This window comes from Podarcis raffonei, chromosome 3 (genome assembly GCF_027172205.1).
Source record: "Podarcis raffonei isolate rPodRaf1 chromosome 3, rPodRaf1.pri, whole genome shotgun sequence".
Lineage (NCBI taxonomy): Eukaryota > Metazoa > Chordata > Lepidosauria > Squamata > Lacertidae > Podarcis > Podarcis raffonei.
Genome location: NC_070604.1, coordinates 113437341 through 113459322, shown reverse-complemented (window position 1 = coordinate 113459322; position 21982 = coordinate 113437341). Strand labels below are relative to the sequence as shown.

General features: G+C 44.9%; 1 protein-coding gene across 3 annotated transcripts in view; it reads left to right on the top strand.

The window, feature by feature from the left end:
* The first annotated feature begins 5379 nt into the window (after nt 1-5379).
* EFEMP1 (EGF containing fibulin extracellular matrix protein 1) overlaps nt 5380-21982 on the top strand; it is a 71461-nt gene continuing 54858 nt past the window's right edge. For 2 of the 3 annotated variants that reach the window (XM_053383684.1, XM_053383683.1), the window contains exons 1-4: nt 5380-5622; nt 16061-16150; nt 16894-16981; nt 21149-21197. In XM_053383684.1, the coding sequence (XP_053239659.1) occupies nt 16898-16981; nt 21149-21197 (133 nt within the window). In that variant the 5' untranslated portion in view covers nt 5380-5622; nt 16061-16150; nt 16894-16897. The remainder of the gene's footprint in view (nt 5623-16060; nt 16151-16893; nt 16982-21148; nt 21198-21982) is intronic. The other variant, XM_053383685.1, reaches the window with a different exon arrangement.

The following is a 21982-nucleotide window of genomic DNA, read 5'->3' as shown; positions in this document are numbered from 1 at the left end:
AAAGGATGCAAAGGAAAGAGGTGGATTTGCCCTGCCAGACTTAAAACTTTATTATGAATCAGCAGCTTTTTGCTGGCTGAAAGAATGGCTGCTTCTTGAAAACACAGACATTTTGGATCTAGAAGGTTTAAACAATGTATTTGGATGGCATGCATATCTGTGGTATGATAAGGTCAAAGCACATAAAGCATTTAAAAACCATATAGTCAGGAAAGCATTGTTTAATGTCTGGATAAGATGCAAGGATTTACTTGAAAATAAAACCCCAAGGTGGTTGTCACCGATGGAAGCGAAGGCACAGAAAAAGCTCAATATGGAGGCCAAATGGCCGAAATATTGGGAAATTTTGGAACAAGAGGGAGACAAATTGAAATTGCAGAGTTTTGAAAAACTAAAAAATAAAGTGCGAGACTGGCTTCATTATTATCAGATAATGGAGGCATATAATTTGGATAAGAAAATTGGTTTCCAGGTGGAAAAATCAAAATTGGAAACAGAACTGTTAGATCCCAAAACCAAGATTTTATCAAAGATGTATAACTTGCTGTTGAAATGGAATACTCAGGACGAAACGGTGAAATCTGCTATGATCAAATGGGCACAAGATGTTGGACATAATATTATGATGGCTGACTGGGAACAGTTATGGACCACTGGTATGAAATTTACGGCATGTAATGCCTTAAGAGAGAATATTATGAAAATGATATACAGGTGGTACATGACTCCAGTCAAGCTTGCAAAAATCTATCATTTGCCCGATAATAAATGTTGGAAATGTAAAGAGACTGAAGGTACATTCTTTCACCTTTGGTGGACATGCCCAAAGATTAAGGCTTTCTGGGAGATGATCTATAACGAAATGAAAAAGGTATTTAAATATACCTTCCTGAAGAAACCAGAGGCCCAGAAGGATAGAACTTTCTTTATGTATGCTACAACAGCAGCAAGAATACTTATTGCAAAGTATTGGAAGACACAAGATTTACCCACACTGGAAGAATGGCAGATGAAGGTGATGGACTATATGGAACTGGCGGAAATGACTGGCAGAATCCGTGACCAGGGAGAAGAGTCGGTGGAAGAAGATTGGAAGAAATTTAAAGACTATTTACAGAAACACTGCAAAATTAATGAATATTAGAATGATGTTGGATTGAAGTTAAGTGGTTTTTAGTAGTAATGTTATAAAGGAATATATAAAATGGTTTGTTATCACGTGATAATATAAAGCTGGAAAGGATTTGCTGAACTAATTAATTGAATTGGAATACAAAAAAGGGAGGTGCGAGGAGGTCAGGGAAACAAGCAAATGAAAGATAAGATCTGGAAAAAAATGATTTGTTTTTAACTGTTTTTACTTTGTATTTTCTTTTTTTGTTTTGTTTTTCTTATTTTTGTAAAATGTTGAAACCTTAATAAATATCTTTTTTTAAAAAAAGAAGAAGAAGAATGTGGTATGATAGCTGGGCATGGTGCTGACAATGCCAAGGTTGCAGGTTCGATATCTGGACAGCTGCATATTCCTGCATTTTAGGGGGTTGGACTAGATGCTCCTCAGAATCCCTTCCAATTCTATGATTCTATGAGAGATCTATGCGATCCTACTTTAAACACAGGGTGCAGATGGGCCCAAATGTGTATCTGATCCGGATAGTTGTCACCAAAATGAACAATTGAATTGTCGTATATCTAGGTTTTGTTTGTTTGTTTGTTTTTACTTTAGTGGTGCACCCTATACATATTTAAGGTAAAGGTAAAGGTACCCCTGCCCATACGGGCCAGTCTTGACAGACTCTAGGGTTGTGCGCCCATCTCACTCAAGAGGCCGGGGGCCAGCGCTGTCCGGAGACACTTCCGGGTCACGTGGCCAGCGTGACAAAGCTGCATCTGGCGAGCCAGAGCAGCACACGGAAACGCCGTTTACCTTCCCGCCAGAGCGGTCCCTATTTATCTACTTGCACGCGGGGGTGCTTTCAAACTGCTAGGTTGGCAGGCGCTGGGACCGAGCAGCGGGAGCGCACCCCGCTGCGGGGATTCGAACCGCCGACCTTTCGATCGGCAAGCCCTAGGCGCTGAGGCTTTTACCCACAGCGCCACCCTATACATATTTACTCAGAAGTAAATCCCACTTCCTTCCAAGCCAGTGGGCATCCTAAGAAAATCTAAACCCTTCTTCTGAGACTGCTGTGGTCACAATTCGGCCACAGTTTCAAGCCCTGTGGATTCAGGGCTGAAAACTCCCATTTGAAGGCCATCCAACTTTTAAAAAGTGCTGTGTGTTTGCTGGATCATGCCCTCCACATTCTGCTCTGCTCACCTGCTCAATTGCTACAGCATTTTATTCCTTACCAGATTGATTGATTGATTGATTGATTGATTGATTGATTGCCATTTGTACCCAAACCCAAACTTTTTGCAAGTTTTACAAGTGTCCATTGAACGCTCTCTACTGATCTTCTACTGACTTGACCCTTGCGGTCCAGAACCTGATGTTGAAAGACAGGGTGGAAATGTCATATGGTGCAAATCCAGATTTGTTTTCTTTATTTTGCAATTTGTACTTCTTCTTTCTTGGAAAGGGGTAGGCTTTCTGAAATGGTTCAGTTCCAGACCATTTTCTAGAAGGTTAGGTCTATTTCAGCAGGTAAGTTTGTGGCGCTTTCAAGACTCGGCACATGGCGTGCGACACAATTGTTAAGGCTTATTTTATTTATTTCATAAAGTTTACACACAGCTTTTGCGCATGCAGTTTAAAGACAGGATGTGTTTAGATTGTAGCGTAAGCTTCAAAGATAATGCCAGGAGTGCCAACTTGGCCCTGCGACTGCGGGTGCCCGGGGCTGTGGGTGCCATGGCCCTGGCACTGAAATGTGTGGGTGCCTGGCTCCTTCATGGGGAATTCTGTGGGTGCTTGGCACTAGTGGAGGAAGAGGATTGCGGGGGGAGCACACTGCCCCTGGCAGCGCGATCCCGGTGGGGTGCCATCACGGCTGCTCCCCTGCCCGCGCTGAGTGCCACGCCCCCAGGACGCGCATCACGCCCCTATGGGTGGTGCGCCATGCCCCCGGGATGTGCGCCAGCCCCAACCCCACCTGCTCTCTGCCACTGGTGCTTGGCCACCCAGTGTCCCAGGGAGTAGGCACTTGTGGCTGATGCCATAGTCAGTTAGGCACAAAATCGTACAGTGGTACCTCGGGTTACATACACTTCAGGTTACAGGCTCTGCTAACCCAGAAATAGTATCTTGGGTTAAGAACTTTGCTTCAGAATGAGAACAGAAATCGTGCCCTGGCGGTGCGGCGGCAGCAGGAGGCCCCATTAGCTAAAGTGGTGCTTCAGGTTAAGAACAGTTTCAGGTTAAGAACGGACCTCCAGAACGAATTAAGTACTTAACCCGAGGTACTTTGAAAAGTTTTCATGTCTGTTAATTGCCAGAAATTTTACAGGGAAGGGGGAAAACAGGGAGGGCATAACCAATCTTTTTAGATTAAGCATGTTCCACTGAATGCAAAACTAGACTGCCAAGAACTGCTTTGGGCTTCCAATTTCAAGTCCAAGAATCTGTTGAGACTCAAACGATGCTAGGGGGGAATGCATTTTATTTACAGTGGTACCTTGGGTTACAGACGCTTCAGGTTACAGACGCTTCAGATTACAGACTCTGCTAACTCAGAAATAGTACCTCGGGTTAAGAACTTTGCTTCAGGATGAGAACAGAAATTGCGTGGCAGCAGCGGGAGGCCCCATTAGCTAAAGTGGTGTCTCAGGTTAAGAATGGACCTCCGGAACGAATTAAGTTCTTATCCTGAGGTACCACTGTATTTGCTGAAGCAATTGAACAGCAATACAGCTCCGCGACTGACTCACAATTTACGGAGACTGAACAAGATTGACGACAAAATATAACACCTACACCCGGAGAGCGGCACTGGTTGCTGATTTGCTATCCAGCCAAGTTGAAGATGAGACTATAAAGCCCTTTAAAAACTTGGGACCAGTTTATCTGCGAGATCACCCTACCCCTGTATATGCCTACTTGACCTCTTCAAGGGCCAGAACTGCCATTGTTGCATGTGCCGCATAATACCCATTCCACATACGTAAGAAAGCAATCTTTTACTGTGGCTGCACCTACACTTTGGAACTCCCTGTCACAGTGCCAGGTTACCAAATAGGCAGAGTACCCACTGGTCTATGGGCCCCACTCCTTTTAGGGACCCTGAGACAACAGATCGAAGTAATACTGCGTAATAAAATTGGTTCGTTACAATTGTTATTGGTGAAATCAAAAACATATTCTGAGATAATTTGCGAGGGGGGCCCCTGAGATTTCAGCTGCCTAACGGTCTCCTCGGGGTCCTGAGAGCTGCGGGAATAGGGAGGTATACAAATTTTAATAATAATAATAATAATAATAATAATAATAATAATAATAATAATAATTGTTATGTACTGAAGTTCTCACCCTGGGCCAGCAGGGGGATACTGTAGATAGTTTTCACTCAGGTCCACATATGCAGATAAGGGATTGAAAGTGACGTTCAGTGATTGGGTAGTTACGTTCTAGTGGAGCTCTATATAAGCAGGCTGGCTGAACCCTCCAGTTCAGTTCTGTTCTGGCCTGTGAATAAACAAGAGCTGTTTGAAGAATCACTGTGTTGTCTGATATGTTCACCAACAACAACAACAACAACAATTAATCCAGCACTGCCCTCTCAATGGAAACCAGGCAGGTGCCTTCACTGCATTTTTCGGCACCTGCTAACATTTTGGTTTGGACAAGCTTACCTAGACGTGTAGAACATCCATGTATATTTCAATCTGTTTTAACTTTACAGCGGATTTAATGTGGATTTAATGTGGATTTCAATGCACACAGTAGTTGTTTTCATTGATAATTTTATTGCCCAGTCTAAATTGCTTTGTGTTTCCTTGCAGTCGCTTTTACAATCAAGCAATGTATACATTTTGTGAAACAGAAAAAAGAAGCTTTGGAGCTTGTGCCTCGCTCATAAATGTGCCCGGTCTTTTAAGGTGCCACAAACTCTCTGCTGCGTTTCGGGGGCTGGGGTTGGACTAGATGACCCTCGGTGTCCCTTCCAACACTACAGTTTTGTGATTCTATCCAACAGACCACGGCAGGGCTACCCTTCTGGAACGCGCCCTGAAGAGGAATCCCTTTACTGAGCAGCGCCTTCCATTGAAAGAAGAAGTGCAAAACCAAATATGAAACATGAAAATAATAAATTCTGGGTTTGCACCGCGCGACCTCTCCTTCGCCCTGTGTTTCGACATCAGGCTCTTCTCAGAAAGGGTCAAGTCAGCGGAAGATCGGTAGGGGGCGTCCAATGGATGCAAACAGTAGCCGGGAAGTTTGTCAAAGATCTTTGCGAAGGGAGGCGGTGCGGGGAACACGCTCCATCTGCGAACGGAGCGCAGCGAAGGCGCAGGCTTAACCTGCCGTTGGGGAGAGAGCTTCCATACGCTCTCTCCAACTTCTCTCTCTGCAAACTTGGGGGTCTTGCAGCCTGGCTCGCTTCGGGAAGGGAGTCCACCCTCTTCCCTCCTCACCTAAGCTGCGGTCTTCAAGAGGGGCATCGCGTTCTTGCGGCTGTGCAGGTAAGGCGCGCCCGGATTCGGATTCGGCGGCGGCGGAAGAGGAGAGAGAAGGAGAGAGGTGATTCCTCGCTTGGTAGGTGGGCAGATTCTTGCAAAGGAAAGTTTCTGGCGCACCGAGATTGGCGGGTGCAAAGGGATCAGTGCAAGGATTTTAGGTGCGCCGAAGTGGATGCAGTTTGCAAAGCGGAGTGTAGGGGATTTTTTTCGCCCTTGGGGTGGTTTGTGGGTCGTGTCTCCCACTCAGTCCGATTAGACCCACTGGAAAACTTGAGCGACTTCAGGGGGTTGTTTTCAGCGCCTAGGACTTGGTGGGGTACCTCCCTCAGCTGGGTAGGTTTTCTACTCCAGGGGGGATAAAAATGTTAGGATTGGTGTTGGGAGAAAAGCAATCGTTGCTTGCTTTTACATATATTAAATTTATATCCTGCCCTTCCTCCCCAAGAGCCCAGGAGGTAACATGAGATTATAGAAAGAGGGAGAAGCAATTGGGAAGGAGGGAGGTAGTGCTCTGAACTCCTTGTCTGGCTGTGCAAATAAGGAATAGTAACTCAGAAGGAAACTCCACTGCCTGTTCAATTAAAGGCTTCCTCTCCTATGTAGGCTGCCCTGATGGAGCGGAAACTTTTAACTGAACAGGCAGTGGGAACTCTGGTCCTTAAACACCATTTTTGGGAGTTAACTCTCCTTGAATTCCACAGGACTTCAGTTTCTGAAACGCAAATATGTTTAGGGTCCAGTCTGCTTGGGGTAGTAGACAGAGGAGGTTTTAGGGTAGCGCGGCCGGTTTGCCCACACTGCAGGGGGTGCCACAACAATGCTGTAGAATGGAGAGCAAGAGAGGCTTTGAATTTGAGAGCCCCAAGTCCACCACTTTAATACATCAGAATAGTGAGAGGTGAATAGGCAATGCCATACCAAAAATAATAATATCCAAAAGAGAAGGGCAACCTGGAACTTTATTCTCCGGGGTGAGGGGAGGTTTCTGGACTTAACAAAGGATACCTTTCTTAAAATAAGGGGGCTGGCTGGTTGTTGAGAGCCAGAGTGGCGCAGGGGTCAGGGTGTTGGGCTGGATATTGGGGAGACACCTGTTCAAAGCCCCACTCAGCCAGGAAACTCGCAGGGTAACCTTGGACCAGTCACGCCCTCCCAGCCCAGCCTACCTCTCAAGGCTGTTGTGAGGATAAAATGGGGGGAAGGGAAGAACGGCGTATGCCACCTTCATCTCCATGGAGGGAAAGTGGCACATGGATGTGGTAATAAAAGAAAGAAAATCAGTAAATCCAGGGAGTTGGTTAGAGCCTGGTGTTGTTATACGCCAAGGTTGCAGGTTCGATCACCTTATAGGATGGCTGCATATTCCTGCATTGCAGGGGGTTGATTCTAAGATTTAATGCATTTCTTTCTGTGCCCATACATTCCACACACAGAGACACCAGTTCTTGGTGAAGCAGGTAAAATAATAAGCTGCAAGGACTTGGTGGTTTTGCAGCCACATTACCCTGAGGCAGACCATTGGGGGGTAGGGGGGCGTTCCCACAGCCTTCATACCTGCTTTAAATTTTTAGAGATGGGGAGGAAAGCGGGGGGGGGGGAATGTGGGGGACCTAGATAGGTAGGGTGTTGTGTTATGTGAGAGAAAGGGGGGGAGGTGTAAGAGAAAGGGTGTGTGGAGAACGGATCCTGTATCAATGGGGTTCGTCCTCGCATGTGTTTGAATGGAGGCACAGGATGTTTGAGTGAGAATGAATGGATGGTGTATGAATGGGGTGAACGGGTGGGGGTGAGAAAGAGAACGGGGTGTGTCCTGCAAAAATAGCTGCTAGTTGCTACATCAGAGATGGCGAACCTGTAGCCCTCCAGATTTCGTTGGACTACAACTACCATGATCCCTCACCACAGGCCTTGCTGGCCGGGGCTGATGGGAGCTGGGGTCCAGCAACATCTGGAGGGCCACAGATCCCCCCCCCCACACACACACACCGCATCCCTGTCTGAGTTGGGCCAATGAAATGAATGTCACGTTGCCTGACATTCTCACAACCTTTTGGACCAACCTGGTATTCATCCTCAAGCATAGGACGTTAAGCACCGGCATTATGCCGCGTGCTGAATTTAGGCCACTGTAAGCCTGGGGGTGGCGCTGTGGGTTAAACCACAGAGCCTAGGACTTGCCGATCATAAGGTCAGCGGTTCGAATCCCCGCAACGGGGTGAGCTCCCGTTGCTCGGTCCCTGCTCCTGCCCACCTAGCAGTTCAAAAGCATGTCAAAGTGCAAGTAGATAAATAGGTACCGCTCTGGCGGGAAGGTAAACATCATTTCCGTGCACTGTTCTGGTTCGCCAGAAGTGGCTTAGTCATGCTGGCCACATGAACCGGAAGCTGTACGCCGGCTCCCTTGGCCAGTAAAGCGAGATGAGTGCTGCAACCCCAGAGTCGGCCACGACTGGACCTAATCGTCAGGGGTCCCTTTACCTTTTTAAGCCTGCCGATCCTAGCTGATTGCACTTTGCATCCAGGTCACCGATTGACCTAGAAATTAACCACTTGCCATTTTGTTTGTGGCAAGTAAGAAATTTTTCCAGGTGACCAAGCAGGAATATTTCTGTAAAATGGAAGAGAAATGTTCCCTCTCTGCATTCCTTTTTAAGGCTGCTGATACGCTGCAAATGGTGTATGTGTGTAGTGAACAGGCAGGTAAAATGTTTCTAACTTTGGTGGATTTATTGGCAAGACTGCCCTAAATATATTCCACTACTAAAGGGGAGGGGGATAAATGTTGGTTGCTTCCTGCAAGACCGTAAGCCATGAACCTGTGGAATCTTTTCTGTAGATGGCACTGAAGGGGCCTGAATGAGATATATTGTGCTGGAACCAGAAGATGCATTGCCTAAGAGAAGACACTTGATAACGAGTCTGAATAGTCTAGTTGTAGAATACTCTAGAACTGGAATGGGGCTGAAATAAGAAACATGTCCACTGGATTTTGTACACCTTGATCTGACCCAGTAAAAGAATTCTCAAGCTCTTGTGTTTTGTGGAAACAGGAAGCGTAGCAGAAGGGACCTCTGGCAACCTTCACAGAATTATACTTACAATTTATATAGCAGAATTCAAAGGGTTGCTTCCGAAACAGCACTGCATGAATCGTTCTGGCAGTGCAAGGGTGTTCTGAGCCATGGTTCTGGGGTTCCCCCAACCTTCTGTAGCAGATTAGGAGAGGGCATGGACCACACACAGGAGGAGGAGGAGGAGGAGGAGGAGGAGGAGGAGGAGGAGGGAAGGAAAAAAGTCTGTTGCACGAGTGCAAATCCTTGTGCAGACAAGACGAGTGCACTGGATACTGCCCAAAGCTTTTCACATACCTTACTGTGATAGTCCTTGCAACACCCCTGTAAAGTAGGCCAGTATTATATTTATTGTTTCTTCCTTTGAACACTTAAAGAAAATAAAATATTGGGGAGTAACTCCCCTACATATTGTCACAAGAAAGGGGAAAGCGTTCTTTCCCAAGATAATTGCTCCCTTTGCTTCTGTCCAAGGTTGAAGATGGAAGAAAGCAAAAATTGCCATATGCTAGTGTGGCAGTTCCGGGTTTTAGAGATGCATTTTAGGACAATGTGGGTGTGAACCAGCTGCAGATGCTGCAGTAGAGAGATGTATTATGTATTATGTTTTCAATGTGTGATCTTAGAATCACAGAATTGTAGAGTTGGAAGGGACCACAAGGGTCATCTTTTCCACCCCCTGTGATGCAGAAATATTTTGTCCAATGTGGGGCTTGAACCCAGAAACCTGAGATTAAAAGTCTTATGCTCTACTGACTGAGCTATCCCAGCCTACAAGTTGTGTCTATTGCAGGTGAGATTTGAACAGGGGACTTCTTGTTCCTCGCAGGTCACTCTTCTCCACAGTACAAAACCAGTGCTTTATTTCTTTTTTATTTCTTTTTTAAATAAAATTTTATTCACTTCCTTCTGTCATTACATACATCTCATATCAATAACATACATATTACAACTCTTCACCCCTTCCCTCCTGGGCTTCCCTCAGCTTCCATTTCTGATTTGTTACCCAGAAGCTGTACGCAGGCTCCCTCGGCCAATAAAGCGAGATGAGCGCCGCAACCCCAGAGTCGGTCACGACTGGACCTAATGGTCAGGGGTCCCTTTACCTTACTACATACTGCTGCTTCTTAAACTCCACTATATCATTTCTTCATTATTTTAAATGTTCTCTGTTAATAAAGATGTGAGTGTTTATTTAAATCCTGCCGTCAAGTCGATGTTCTTTCTTTGTTTCTGCAAATATATTATAAAAGGTCCCCACTCTTTTTCAAAGTCACTGTTGTCCTTTTCTCGTAGTCCATCCATCAGTTTTGCCAGTTCTGTGTAATTCATCAATTTCTCTTGCCGTTGTTCTTTTGTTGGAATTTCTCCAGTCTTCCAGTTTTGTGCTATCAGACCAGAGCTTTATTTCTAAGCACAAAACTCTCCCACCTTCTTATGCTTTCTCTTTGAGTTACTTTTCATTTATTAAACTTCCGAGTTGATTGTCACATCTTCAAGCAACTTACATACAGTTGATAGACTGATAGATACACACACACACACATACATAATACCATATGCTTTTCACATGTGCACCATCATCATTTAGTGCAAACAGCACCAGGAGTTGATATGGCATATGTGTTGGGCATTGATGCTCAAAGGTTTTGTGTCAAGACTCCCACCATTGCAGGCTCAACACTTTTTAAATGGGATGTCCTCTGCACATGAGGTCAAGAGATAAGAGTGGAATTCATATTTGTGTGGATGACCTTGTTCAGTGGTCACAGCTGAAGCGAGTCATGAGGTTCGGTTGAATGCAAAGTGGGTTCAATGGTTCATATCATTGCATTGGTAAAGAGGGGCAGGTGCTGTCCTGTGTATTTCAGGAAGTTGGAGAGTTCAGGCGATCCCTAGGTTCTGTGGTACGGAGGCTGGATTTCTTGTGTCGCTTTTTAGAGCACTTTCACACATTACGCAGAGGCTGACCTGGGTTTGCCACCTCGTGTACACTCAAAATACCTCAGGGGTGTTATCATATGGCATCCTTAGGCAACTGCTGAGGCTGCAAAGCCCGTTTTGAAAGCGACTGGGAGTCACCATGTTCATCTCCCACAATGCCCCAGAAAGATGCAACATCGGGGGTGAAATATACTCAGAGTCAAGAGTGGATTTCATGCTCTTTATTCAGCTCATAGTGGTGAGGAGGAATGGAAGTTCCTCCAGAATGTCTGCTTTATATACATAATTTACACAATGGGCCCCACATGATTGGCTAATTCTGGGATTCACCTGTAGGCCAATCAGGTTGCGGATTCACTTCCACCTGGATTGGGTGGCTCCTGCGGACCAATCAGACTGCTGCATTCTGGACCCTATTGTTCTAGGACCAATCCGACTGCTGCATTCTGAATCCTATTGTTCTAGGACCAATCAGACTGCTGCCTTTTGGATCCTATTCAACTCAGGACATAACAAGGGCCCTCCCCAAAATGAGACATCTTGCCCAGCTTCCCCTTAAACCTGGAGCCAGCTTAGTTGCTATAAATGTAATATCTGGCCCATAATGAGGGTCTGTTCCTGATCCTTGCAGGTGGTTACATAGCAAAAGGCCAATTCTGCCATCAGCCTCTTTCTTGCCAAGACCAGGCAGCTTCTCATTCCTTTTCTGATGGGAAAATCCTATGTGGTCGCTGATGGCTGTTTAGAGAAGATTATAGGGTAGCTTCCTACACTTCCTATATATTGCATCTGTGGTTGGCCACTCTGGAAAGAGGACGCAAGAGGCCCCGGTACCTCTACTCCTCTCTCTCCCTCTGTTCCCAACACCATTGGGCTCTGGAGCAGCTTAGGCTGGGAAATGTGGACCAGCACATTGCTGGAGGGGAGGGAGTGCAGATTCAATAGTGACATATAAGAACATGGGGAGCTGCCTTGTATTGAGTGAGAACACAGTTCCATCTATGTTACGTACTGAGTTGAATAGGATCCAAAATGCAGCAGTCTGATTAGTCCCAGAACAAGAGGATCCAAAATGCAGCAGTCTGATTGGTCCTAGAACAAGAGGATCCAAAAGGCAGCAGTCTGATTGGTCCTAGAACAATGCAGCAGTATGATTGGTCCGCAGGAGCCACCCAATCCAGCTCCAGGTGGAAGTGAATCCACAACCTGATTGGCCTACAGGAGAATCCCGGAATTAGCCAATCACGTGGGCCCCATTGTATAACTAATGTATATAAAGCAGATATTGTGGGGGAACTTCCATTCCTCCTCACCACTATGAGCTGAATAAAGAGCATGAAATCCACTCTCGACCCCTAGTATATTTCAGTCTAGATCAGAATTGCCTACTGGCAATTGTGGCGATCACACTGGGTCCCCGGACATTTCACCGTCTATTGATCCCTGTGCCACCACTTTATGTCTCGCTGCCACCACCCAGGCCCTACCTGGTACAATACTGAGTCCAGTCAGGTTTAAATTGGAACATAAACTTCTGTTTATTTATTGCAGTTTAACAAGCGTGTGGTTTCATAAACGGTATCGGTCAATTACAATCATAGGGTGCCTATCCAGACCTATAACTTCCGCTACCTGCTCTCCCTCACTAAACCACCTCTCAGATATTTACTTGTCTTCCTAGCTCCTAACTGTTCCTGACTCAGCTTATTTTGCTACACTAACTCAACCTACCCACAGACTCTAATCCATTCACTCCCACTCCAACCAACCACCCAACTCCCAATAAACTCCCCTTTCACCCCTCCCAGAGCTGGTTTTATAGTCCCTCTGACTCCACCCCCCTGGGTTCTGATTGGGTAACTTGTTTAACTATTTCACCTCCAGCACTCTCATATGTTAACATCACATCAGTATTGGCAGTGGCTCTCCAAGGTTTCAGAGAGAGGGGACATTTCTGTCCCACCTGGAGAAATGCAGACCCTCCAAGTGTCCCTATTTCCCAGGGGCATCCGTAATTTAGAGAAGCCGTCAGGAATGTCCCACTTCTCCTTAGGATGTCCCTATTTTCATTGGAGAAATGATGGAGGGTATGGAGTTATCCAACCCCCGAACCGTCTGAAGGCAATCCTGTGTACGGAAGTTTTTTTAAATGTTTAATTATGTTTTTTATATATGTCGGAAGCTGCCCAGAGTGGCTGCTGCAACCCCAGAAGATGTGTGGGTACAAATAGTAAAATTATCATTATGGAATGGGACGTCCCTATTTGCATTGGAGAAATGTTGGAGGGTATGGAAGTGGGGAATAGAATCTGGGATCTTGAGCATTTTTGTGGGGCCGGGGGGCGTGTAGCAGCTTTTGAGAATACCACATGGTAACGTTGGATCTGGCCTTAAGTGTACATTGAGCAGGAAGAGAATTTGCTTACAGTCTTACAGATACGAAGGTTCTTTAAGGTTTTTCTTTCAGGTGGATTCAGATGGCAATGCTGAAGACTGCCATTCTTATGTGGTGGCCAGGTTCCTGGTTGTTCTCATTTTACGTTTCCTTGCTGCCGTTTTATTTCTGTAAAATGCCCCTCCCCGCAAACAAAAATTCAAAAACGGAACCAACCTCTGAAATAACATGATACTATAATCTTTATTGTCATTGTCCCATACAGAACAATGAAATTGGAAAGAAAAAAAATCTACATAAGACATTCAAAACCAACAAGCCTGCTATCCCAGCTATCCCAACCTGGTTAGCCCCCTAAAAACTCTGATACCCCGTTTTTAAAATACAATATACTCCCATAGGGGACGCGGGTAGCACTGTGGGTTAAACCACAGAGCCTAGGACTTGCTGATCAGAAGGTCGGTGATTCGAATCCCCGCAACAGGGTGAGCTGCCGTTGCTCGGTTCCTACTCCTGCCAACCTAGCAGTTCAAAAGCACGTCAAAGTGCAAGTAGATAAATAGGTTCCGCTCCGGTGGAAAGGTAAAAGGCATTTCCGTGCGCTGTTCAGGTTCGCCAGAAGCGGCTTAGTCATGCTGGCCACATGACCCGGAAGCTGTACACCGGCTTCCTCGGCCAATAAAGTGAGATGAGCGTCGCAACCCCAGAGTCGGCCACGACTATACCTAATGGTCAGGGGTCCCTTTACCTTTTATTACCATTGAGTGTGAATAGCCTCCCATAGAGACTAATGTGAAACCAACAGCAAGTCAATTTAAGGCCAGCAATAAAAATCCGTATTAAGCACCAGCGCGGATTAAAACGAAGCCATCTAATCAGCCTAGAATGGCTTTTAAGAATCAAAAAGTTGTTTCGCCCTTCGGCAAAGCATAGAGAGCAGTGGAAGCCTTGCATAGCTGTTCCATAAAGTGGGGCTGTCTGGTTGTATATAGGCCCTTGTGCCACACCTTCCCCCCCAGCAGTGGGGCAGGAGCTGATTTCTCCATCGTGCCGTCATTTGCAGTGGCCAGTTGACGCAAGTCCAGGTGGAAGGGCAGTTATCCAGGAGAGGCAAAGCCCACACACTTAGCCTTGCCATCGTGGTTGCTTTGTTTACAAGACATGAGCTTGCATCATAGGGAAGCAGTTCCCATGCTTCTGTGCTGAGTCGGGTGGGACAAGGTGATTCCTTCCGTAGGATGTGTTCACCCTGAGGCATCCCAAAAAAATCATAGAATTTTAGCGCTGGAAGGGACCACGAGGGTCATCTAGTCCAACCCCCTGCAATGCAAGAATCTTTTGCCCAATGTGGGGCTGGAACCTTGAAATTAAGAGTCTCATCCTCTACGGACAGTGCTACCCATCACAAGGGGATATTCCGCCGCCCCAAAAAAAGCTTATTTGCGTGTGCTTCTTGAAACATCCCTCAGCTCACATCACCCTAATTATCTTCCCCTGTTCCTTTTCTTGAGAGAGGAAAGCAGTTTGATGACACTTATAATATGGGGCCTTCGTTCAAGCCTTCTTGTGCATTGAAAGAATTCAAGTCCATTCTCCCTGGTGGTTGACCTTTGAGGCCATATTAGCATAAATGCATTGTGCTGTACCATGCAAGGATGGGGCTGGGGGGGGCGGTATCCTCAGCCAATCAGGACCCCCCTCCCTCTTGGGATCTGTATGCTTGCAACACCCCTTCATACGGAAGTTTCATTTATTTATTTTTAAATATAATTTTATTAAGTTTTCTATATTTCATTACATATAAAAATCAAAGGGGGAAAACAATCCATAACTTGAAGCATTGCTTAAATTAAGCATCAACTTCCTTCCCTCCCTCTAACAGACTTCCACACACCTTTACCAATTTCTTCGCATACCTATATCCACTTTTTTACCTTATATCAATCTATTAGCAATCACCTTCTTATATGTAAATCAGCTCCTTAATTTCCCATTACAAAACATTTCAACTCAAACCTACAAACGTTTTCAACTGTTTACAATTTTCTTTCATATAAATTTGCCCCATTCTTTTTGGAACAGTTCATCACGCCGATTCCGGATCTTTCCCGACAGCTTAGCCAGCTCTGCATATTCAACCATCTTTACTTACCAATCTTCCAATGTGGGGAGTTCTTGCTGCTTCCATTTCTGGGCCAGGAGTATTCTTGCAGCTGTTGTGGCATACATAAACAAGTTTACATCTTTTACTTGAATTTCCTCTATTAACCCCAGCAAAAAAGCTTCTGGTTTTTTACTAAAGTTATACTTAAATACCTTTTTCAATTCATTATATATAATATCCCAGAAGACTTTGATCTTAGAACAAGTCCACCACATATGCAAAAAGTTCCCCTCCTTCTCCTTACATTTCCAGCAGACTTTATCCTGGTTCCTATACATTTTGGCTAGCTTACTTGGTGTGATGTACCAACGGTACATCATACGGAAGTTTCAGTTCAACAATATCTGGAAGCCATGGGACCCCCACCCCTCTTCTAGTCTACCCTTCTCCCTGACACCCTAGTTTTCTATGTGCAGGGAAATTGATTCGGTTCAATCAATGAATCAACTCAGCAGAGCTGGAAAATGCAGGCAATAGTGCAAATCACTAGGGCTGAGAGGTGATTGCCGCCTCTTGCTGTGGGCAGAGGGTGTTAAGAGTAAGATAAAGGGTTGCAAAGAAGCTATCGCAGAGATTGGCTGGCCAGTGCTGTCTGCTGAACTGGGCCTGCTTTTAAACACTTAGTACGGACCTATGCATGTTTATTTGGAAGTAAGTCCTTGATTGTGGTCAGTGGAGATGTAAAATGTACATGAGCTTGCAGCCTCGCTGGGACAAAAACATGGGAACGTTTTGAACTGACCTGAGCAATTTGGACGATGAAGTTTAAACAGAAAAGAATCTGTCTCTAGAGAACAGTGGCTTTTACATTAGGCACAATTCACAGTTATTATAATACCGTCTGTGCTGTTGCCTTCCCCTCCTCAGTTCCAGAAACGTACAAGCTTGGAGCATCACTAAACTACAAGCAACACTCTCCTGTTTGTCTCAGGGCTCAGTTCTGCCCTCTCTCATCAGGTAATTTCCCCCATCTTCTCTCCTGGGGTACAGTTACAGATCTTTGTCGCTCTGTGAAGCATTTCTGGAGTTTTTCTTAGTTTTACATTCCAAAAATACAAAGTTAAGGTAAATCACCCCCATCACAGGTACATTTGTTTGGCCACTGAAGAGGACTTTATGCTGAAACGCGTCCGACCAGTTGCTCTAAGAGGCTCTCACCTTTTACTCACATTTGGCCTATGAACAGAACACAGGAGTGCATTCTTAATATTTCTCTGTAGTGTGCATCTCATCTTACAGAATATTTTTTTTAAAAATGTTTATGTGAGCATAACTTATAATCAAGTGTTTTTTACCTTACCTTTTTGAAATTTTATTCTGCTGAAGAGAGCAGATCTTCCATATTTGTGTGTGGTTTTATTTAAATGCCTGGTTTAAAAGAACGCGTCTAAGAAAACGAAGTTGAATTATAAATCGTTCAAAGTTCTGTTCCCAAAATTTTTATTCACATTTAGGTCACCCAGCAATTATGGGGCCTACTTTTAGGTGTCTTTCAGTGAACTAATTCAGTTGCTGTTAAGCTGAACTAGTCCAAGCATTGATCTGAAGTGGTACATCCCAGAGACAGGTTTGATCCTGCACTGAAACCCAGGCATCTGCTAGGCCTCCCTTCTCAGTTTCCTGCTATCAGGAGTGCCTGACTGTCATCTACCTATGATGTTGTTGTTGTTGATTTTAAACTGGGTTTCCTTTCTTTTAAGATCCATGATGGCGCTGTTCGCTGTCCTCGCTGCATTGATGCTCGCTACAGTTCATGGACAGGAAGGAGACGAAACGATCACATACACGGTAAAGTCGAGAGGGGGGGTGGAATGTTGTCTACTACAGGGCTTTCAAACCAATCCTACAGAAGTTAATAGTACCAGAATCTGTCTGGCGGCCAAACTACACATGAGGTTAAAAGTTAAATGCATCCTCATATTGTAGGGATCTGGAACCTGTGGCCTTGCAGGTGTTAATGGACCACAACTCCCATTATCCCTGGCTATTGGCCATGCTGGGTGGTGCTGATGGGAATCGGAGTGCAATATTTATTTATCTATTTGTTATTTATTTATTTATTTATTTATCTATTGAATTTATATACCGCCCTATACTCGGAGGTCTCAGGGCGGTTCACAGTAGAATCTGGAGGGTGCCTTCTTAGGTGTTCCTGGTTTAGATGTTCTTCAGCTGTCAAAGCACACCTGCTTTCCCGTTATTCATAGTACCATTCCCAGCTTCTCTTCCTTCAAATCCTTCCTCAGAACCCACCTCACTCACACCGCAGCAGATGTCAACTGGTTTGTATAACCTAGTAAGGCCTATTTTTTTTATTGGCAATGGTTCCACAGGGTCCTCCCCATCAACAGTTACCCAATCCCAGTGCGTTTTTGTGGGGAAAAGGTGTTGAAGTTAGTTAGTTAGTTAGTTAGTTAGTTAGCTAGTTAGTTAGTTAGTTATTTGCAGTCACAGTGCCACCTCCACCCCAGGCAGTGGCTAAATTTAAGATGTGATTAGTAAATTCAAGCAGGCAGTGATCTAGATTAGAAATGGCCACAACTTTATTGACTGCAGATATAGGCGGATTTTTGGCTCAGGCGTGTATACCCGTTCCAAGACAAAAAAAGAATAGCAATTATTTAATTTTTAAAAGGTAAGGGAACTCAGTTCCCCTGAGTTCCTGCTCAAAAAGACCTCTGCCCAATCCTCTTTTAAATCTGAGGTGACCCTGCGATCTTCCATAATCATGCAGGAAGCCTTTTGCTGAACACCTTAGTCTCTTCCCCCAGCCTACTGCATGAATATTCAGTCTCACATTTATCGTTTGTTGCTTTTGCCTCTCTCCTCCTGCGATATCTTGAGACAGGGATGGGGAAGCTGTGGGTCTCTGGATACTGCCAGACTCCAACTCCCATCAGCCCCAGCTGGCATTGCCCGTGAACGGGTGTGATGGGAAATGAAGTCTTGACAAGCTCAGGAGGGCCACCAGTCCCTCATCCCCATATTGAGAATGACCTCCTTCTCCATGGAACTGCCCGCGCGTCGACATCAGTTGTCAATAGTACCGATGTTCTGACTCAGTGCAAGGCAGCTTCCTGTGTTCCTGATTTTGCTGATCATCCACAGCGGAGCAATCACACTGAAGTTAATGGGATTTCTTGAGGATAAGTCATCTGCGAAGTGCTCCCCGTTGGGTTGTTAACTGGGCGTGATTTTTCGTTGTGCATTAAACGGGCATTGGGGAGATTCAGTAAGTTCTGCTGTTTTTTCCTCTGGGGCTCAGAGGCCTTTTTATAGCTACAGTAAGTCCAGTTTCCTCAGCCCGAAGATGCTGTCATTCCTTTGGAGAGCTGGGGTTGTAATGCAATTAGCTGCCCTCCTGCCCCCTTGTTACACTCAAGGCCTGTTCCCTTCCAGCTCGCTGCGAGATTTGGCAGACTTCTAGCATCACCTGTGAATAAATGGAAGGGGGGAGAGAGTTAGTTTCTGCCTCCGATTTAAGCTCCTTGAGTAACAAAGCTACTCAAAACAACCCACCGCAGCCCAGCGTGTTGAGCAACAAGGGCGTCAACATGCTGAGACAGATTCTTAGCTGGAGCAAACGCCGTGAGTGCCTACCAAGTTACGGCAGGGGTGGATTTGGCTCGCCATGACAAGCTGATTTATTAACTCGAGGGTTTCTCTCGCTCGCTCACTCACTCCCTGCCATCAGTAGTACTGTGAAAACACTGTGCTTAGTATGGCGGACGTGATAGGGTTGCCGGATTTTGAAGAGCAAAAAAGAGGACATATTTGCCAACTTCTACTTTTAACTATGGATCACTATGGCAATTCTACCCATGAGAAAGAGGACGAGTCTTGGAAAAAGAGGACATATGGGAACCCTGAGGTAGATTAGATAGACGATAGATGATAGATAGATAGATAGATAGATAGATAGATAGATGATAGATAGATAGATGATAGATAGATAGATATAGATAGATAGATAGATGATAGATAGATGATAGATAGATAGATAGATGATAGATAGAGATGATAGATAGATGATAGATAGATAGATAGATAGATAGATAGATAGATAGATAGATATAGAGATAGATGATAGATAGATGATAGAGATAGATGATAGATATATAGATGATAGATGATAGATAGATAGATAGATAGATAGATAGATGATAGATAGATAGATATAGATGATAGATAGCTAGATTAGATAGATAGATAGATAGATAGATAGATAGATAGATAGATGATATAGATAGATATGATAGATAGATAGATAGATAGATAGATAGATAGATAGATGATAGATAGATGATAGATGATAGATAGATAGATGATAGATAGATGATAGATAGATAGATAGATGATAGATGATATAGATGATTGATAGATAGATAGACAGACAGACAGACAGACAGCATTGATACCCCAAAAAGTCTTCCTTCTCCCTTAACCACAGCATTGTATTCCAGTACAAAAACCAAGCCTGGATCTGTCTCAGCGTCTCAGCCTTCATCCTGCTCTCAGCTGAGCTCACATACAACTCCTCTGGCTATTTCACTTAGCTGCAGCGCAGGTCATTTTTTTTTAAGGATGCTCTTTATGATGCTAAACTCTCTGTTTCCTAGTCAAAGGGACTGATTTAGGTGCTTAAGTGACAAGCTTTGGCCATTATCTTACAATTGCCTAGTTAGCAAAGGATTGTTCCATCAGCTTTTAACTCTACCGGGGACAGGACCCCAAGGATTAGGAAGGGAGGCATTGTGCAGACTGACACCCCCTCCCAACCTGCAACAGTATCTGTATGCATCTCTCTCTCTTTCATCAGTTAAACCTGATGATGAAGACTGTCAGTTATTTCGCTAAAATGCTACATTTTGAGAAACCAGAAGGGTACTGCTTGATTTTTCACTTTCGATGTCAAGATGTCTTAAGCCGCCATTGTTTTCTGCAACTTACCTGTTGATTGACAATATGGCTTCAGAGACTGCAAATTTTCCATTTGAATGTTCCAACGAGGTCCAAGAGCTCTCCTTTGACATTTCTGTCCCTTTGCACATTCAGTAATAGTAAGTTGGGTCAAACGTTGGTGCTCCCCAATGTGCTAATTTTGTACTTGCAGTTAGAAGCTTCCTGCTCAAGCTAGCAGGATGCGGGTGGCGCTGTGGATTAAACCACAGAGCCTAGGACTTGCCAATCAGAAGGTCGGCGGTTCGAATCCCCGTGAGGGGAGAGCACGTCAAAGTGCAAGTAGATAAATAGGTACCACTCTGGCGGGAAGGTAAACGACATTTCCATGGGCTGCTCTGGTTCGCCAGAAGCAGCTTAGTCATGCTGGCCACATGACCCGGAAGCTGTACATCGGCTCCCTCGGCCAATAAAGCAAGATGAGCGTTGCAATCCCAGAGTTGACCACGACTGGACCTAATGGTCAGGGCTCCCTTTACCTTTACCTTTTTACTCAAGCTAGAGAATGATTTCAATTGGACGGTGCAGGTATGGCCTCAGCAGTCCCTCCAGTGAGGTGACATGCGGGGAAATGCAGTGCTTTATTTTCCTGTGGAAAATGCTTTTGTTTCATAAGTTCACTGCAACAATGAATGGATGGGGATTGCAAATAAAATGTTGCGCAAGCTTGGCAGTGGGAACTTTTCAAGTTTCGTTCACTGAACACAAATTAAAGAACATACTAAATTAGATCACCCTCTAGGGCATCAGAACATTTTCCAATTTGCAAACTGATTTCCCCACAAACACACACAACCCCTAATGTTATCCTAACTCAGGAGGCCCTCAGTGACGATGGATCAGCAATTGTAAAAAGTAATGTGAGCCCTGGGGAGAGAGGCAAGTCTCTTTCCTGAAAACTCCATAAAACTGGGGCCTGATCTTAACAGCAGAAAATATATTAATCCATATTATTGTTTTGATTGTGCTAATTGGTTTTCTTTGCTTTACATGCAGCAATGCACAGATGGTTACGAATGGGATCCCGTCATGCAGCGATGCAAAGGTACAGTAAACTGTAACAAGCAGCACATTGATGAATTTATATCTGCTAAAGGGAATCCTGAGCTTGAACTAATGAGAATTCCGTCTGCATAGTGGAATTTTCTCCATGGTCTTTTCCAGTGCAGAGACTATGGAGAAAGCATGGGAAGGAGCACAAACATTGTGGCCATATCCTGGTTTTTGGAATCGCATCCACTGTATCAGTTTCTCTCCAGCACAGATTTGCATTCTTCGTCATTGATATTTCCTTCTGGGGCAGTGAGAATGATCCATTTACTGCAGGGATAGCCAATGTGGTGCTCTTCAGATCTTGTTGGGTTATAGTCACATTCATGCCATTCATTTAAAGCACCCCTTATCGTTAAAGAGTGCATCATGGAACATTCCCATTCGACAGCATGGACAGCAGTCATTTAGGAGGGTAATGCAGAGCTCAATAATGGTTGAGCATTGCACATGCAATTGGCTTAGCTGTGTACCTCTCGCACATCCAATTCCCCTCTCCCCATGAGGTGGACTGAGGACCCAAGGGTGTCAGGATGCTGCCAGCAGTTCCCGGCTGGTTGCCCAGGAAAGTATGAAGACAAGGAAAAGTTTCTTACCGTCCTTTTTTGTTTCAATCTTTACAGAGAGACACACCCTGTCTCTTCCACTTCCTCATTCATCACTTCTGCGGGTGCTGCTACGTGCTCTGTCTTTGTGCTCTTTGCTCTCCTGCTTTTAAGGCTCGCCGGGTTCTGGGAGATGGAGGGTCTGGGATGCTTTCTAGTGACAACGTGTCCGCCA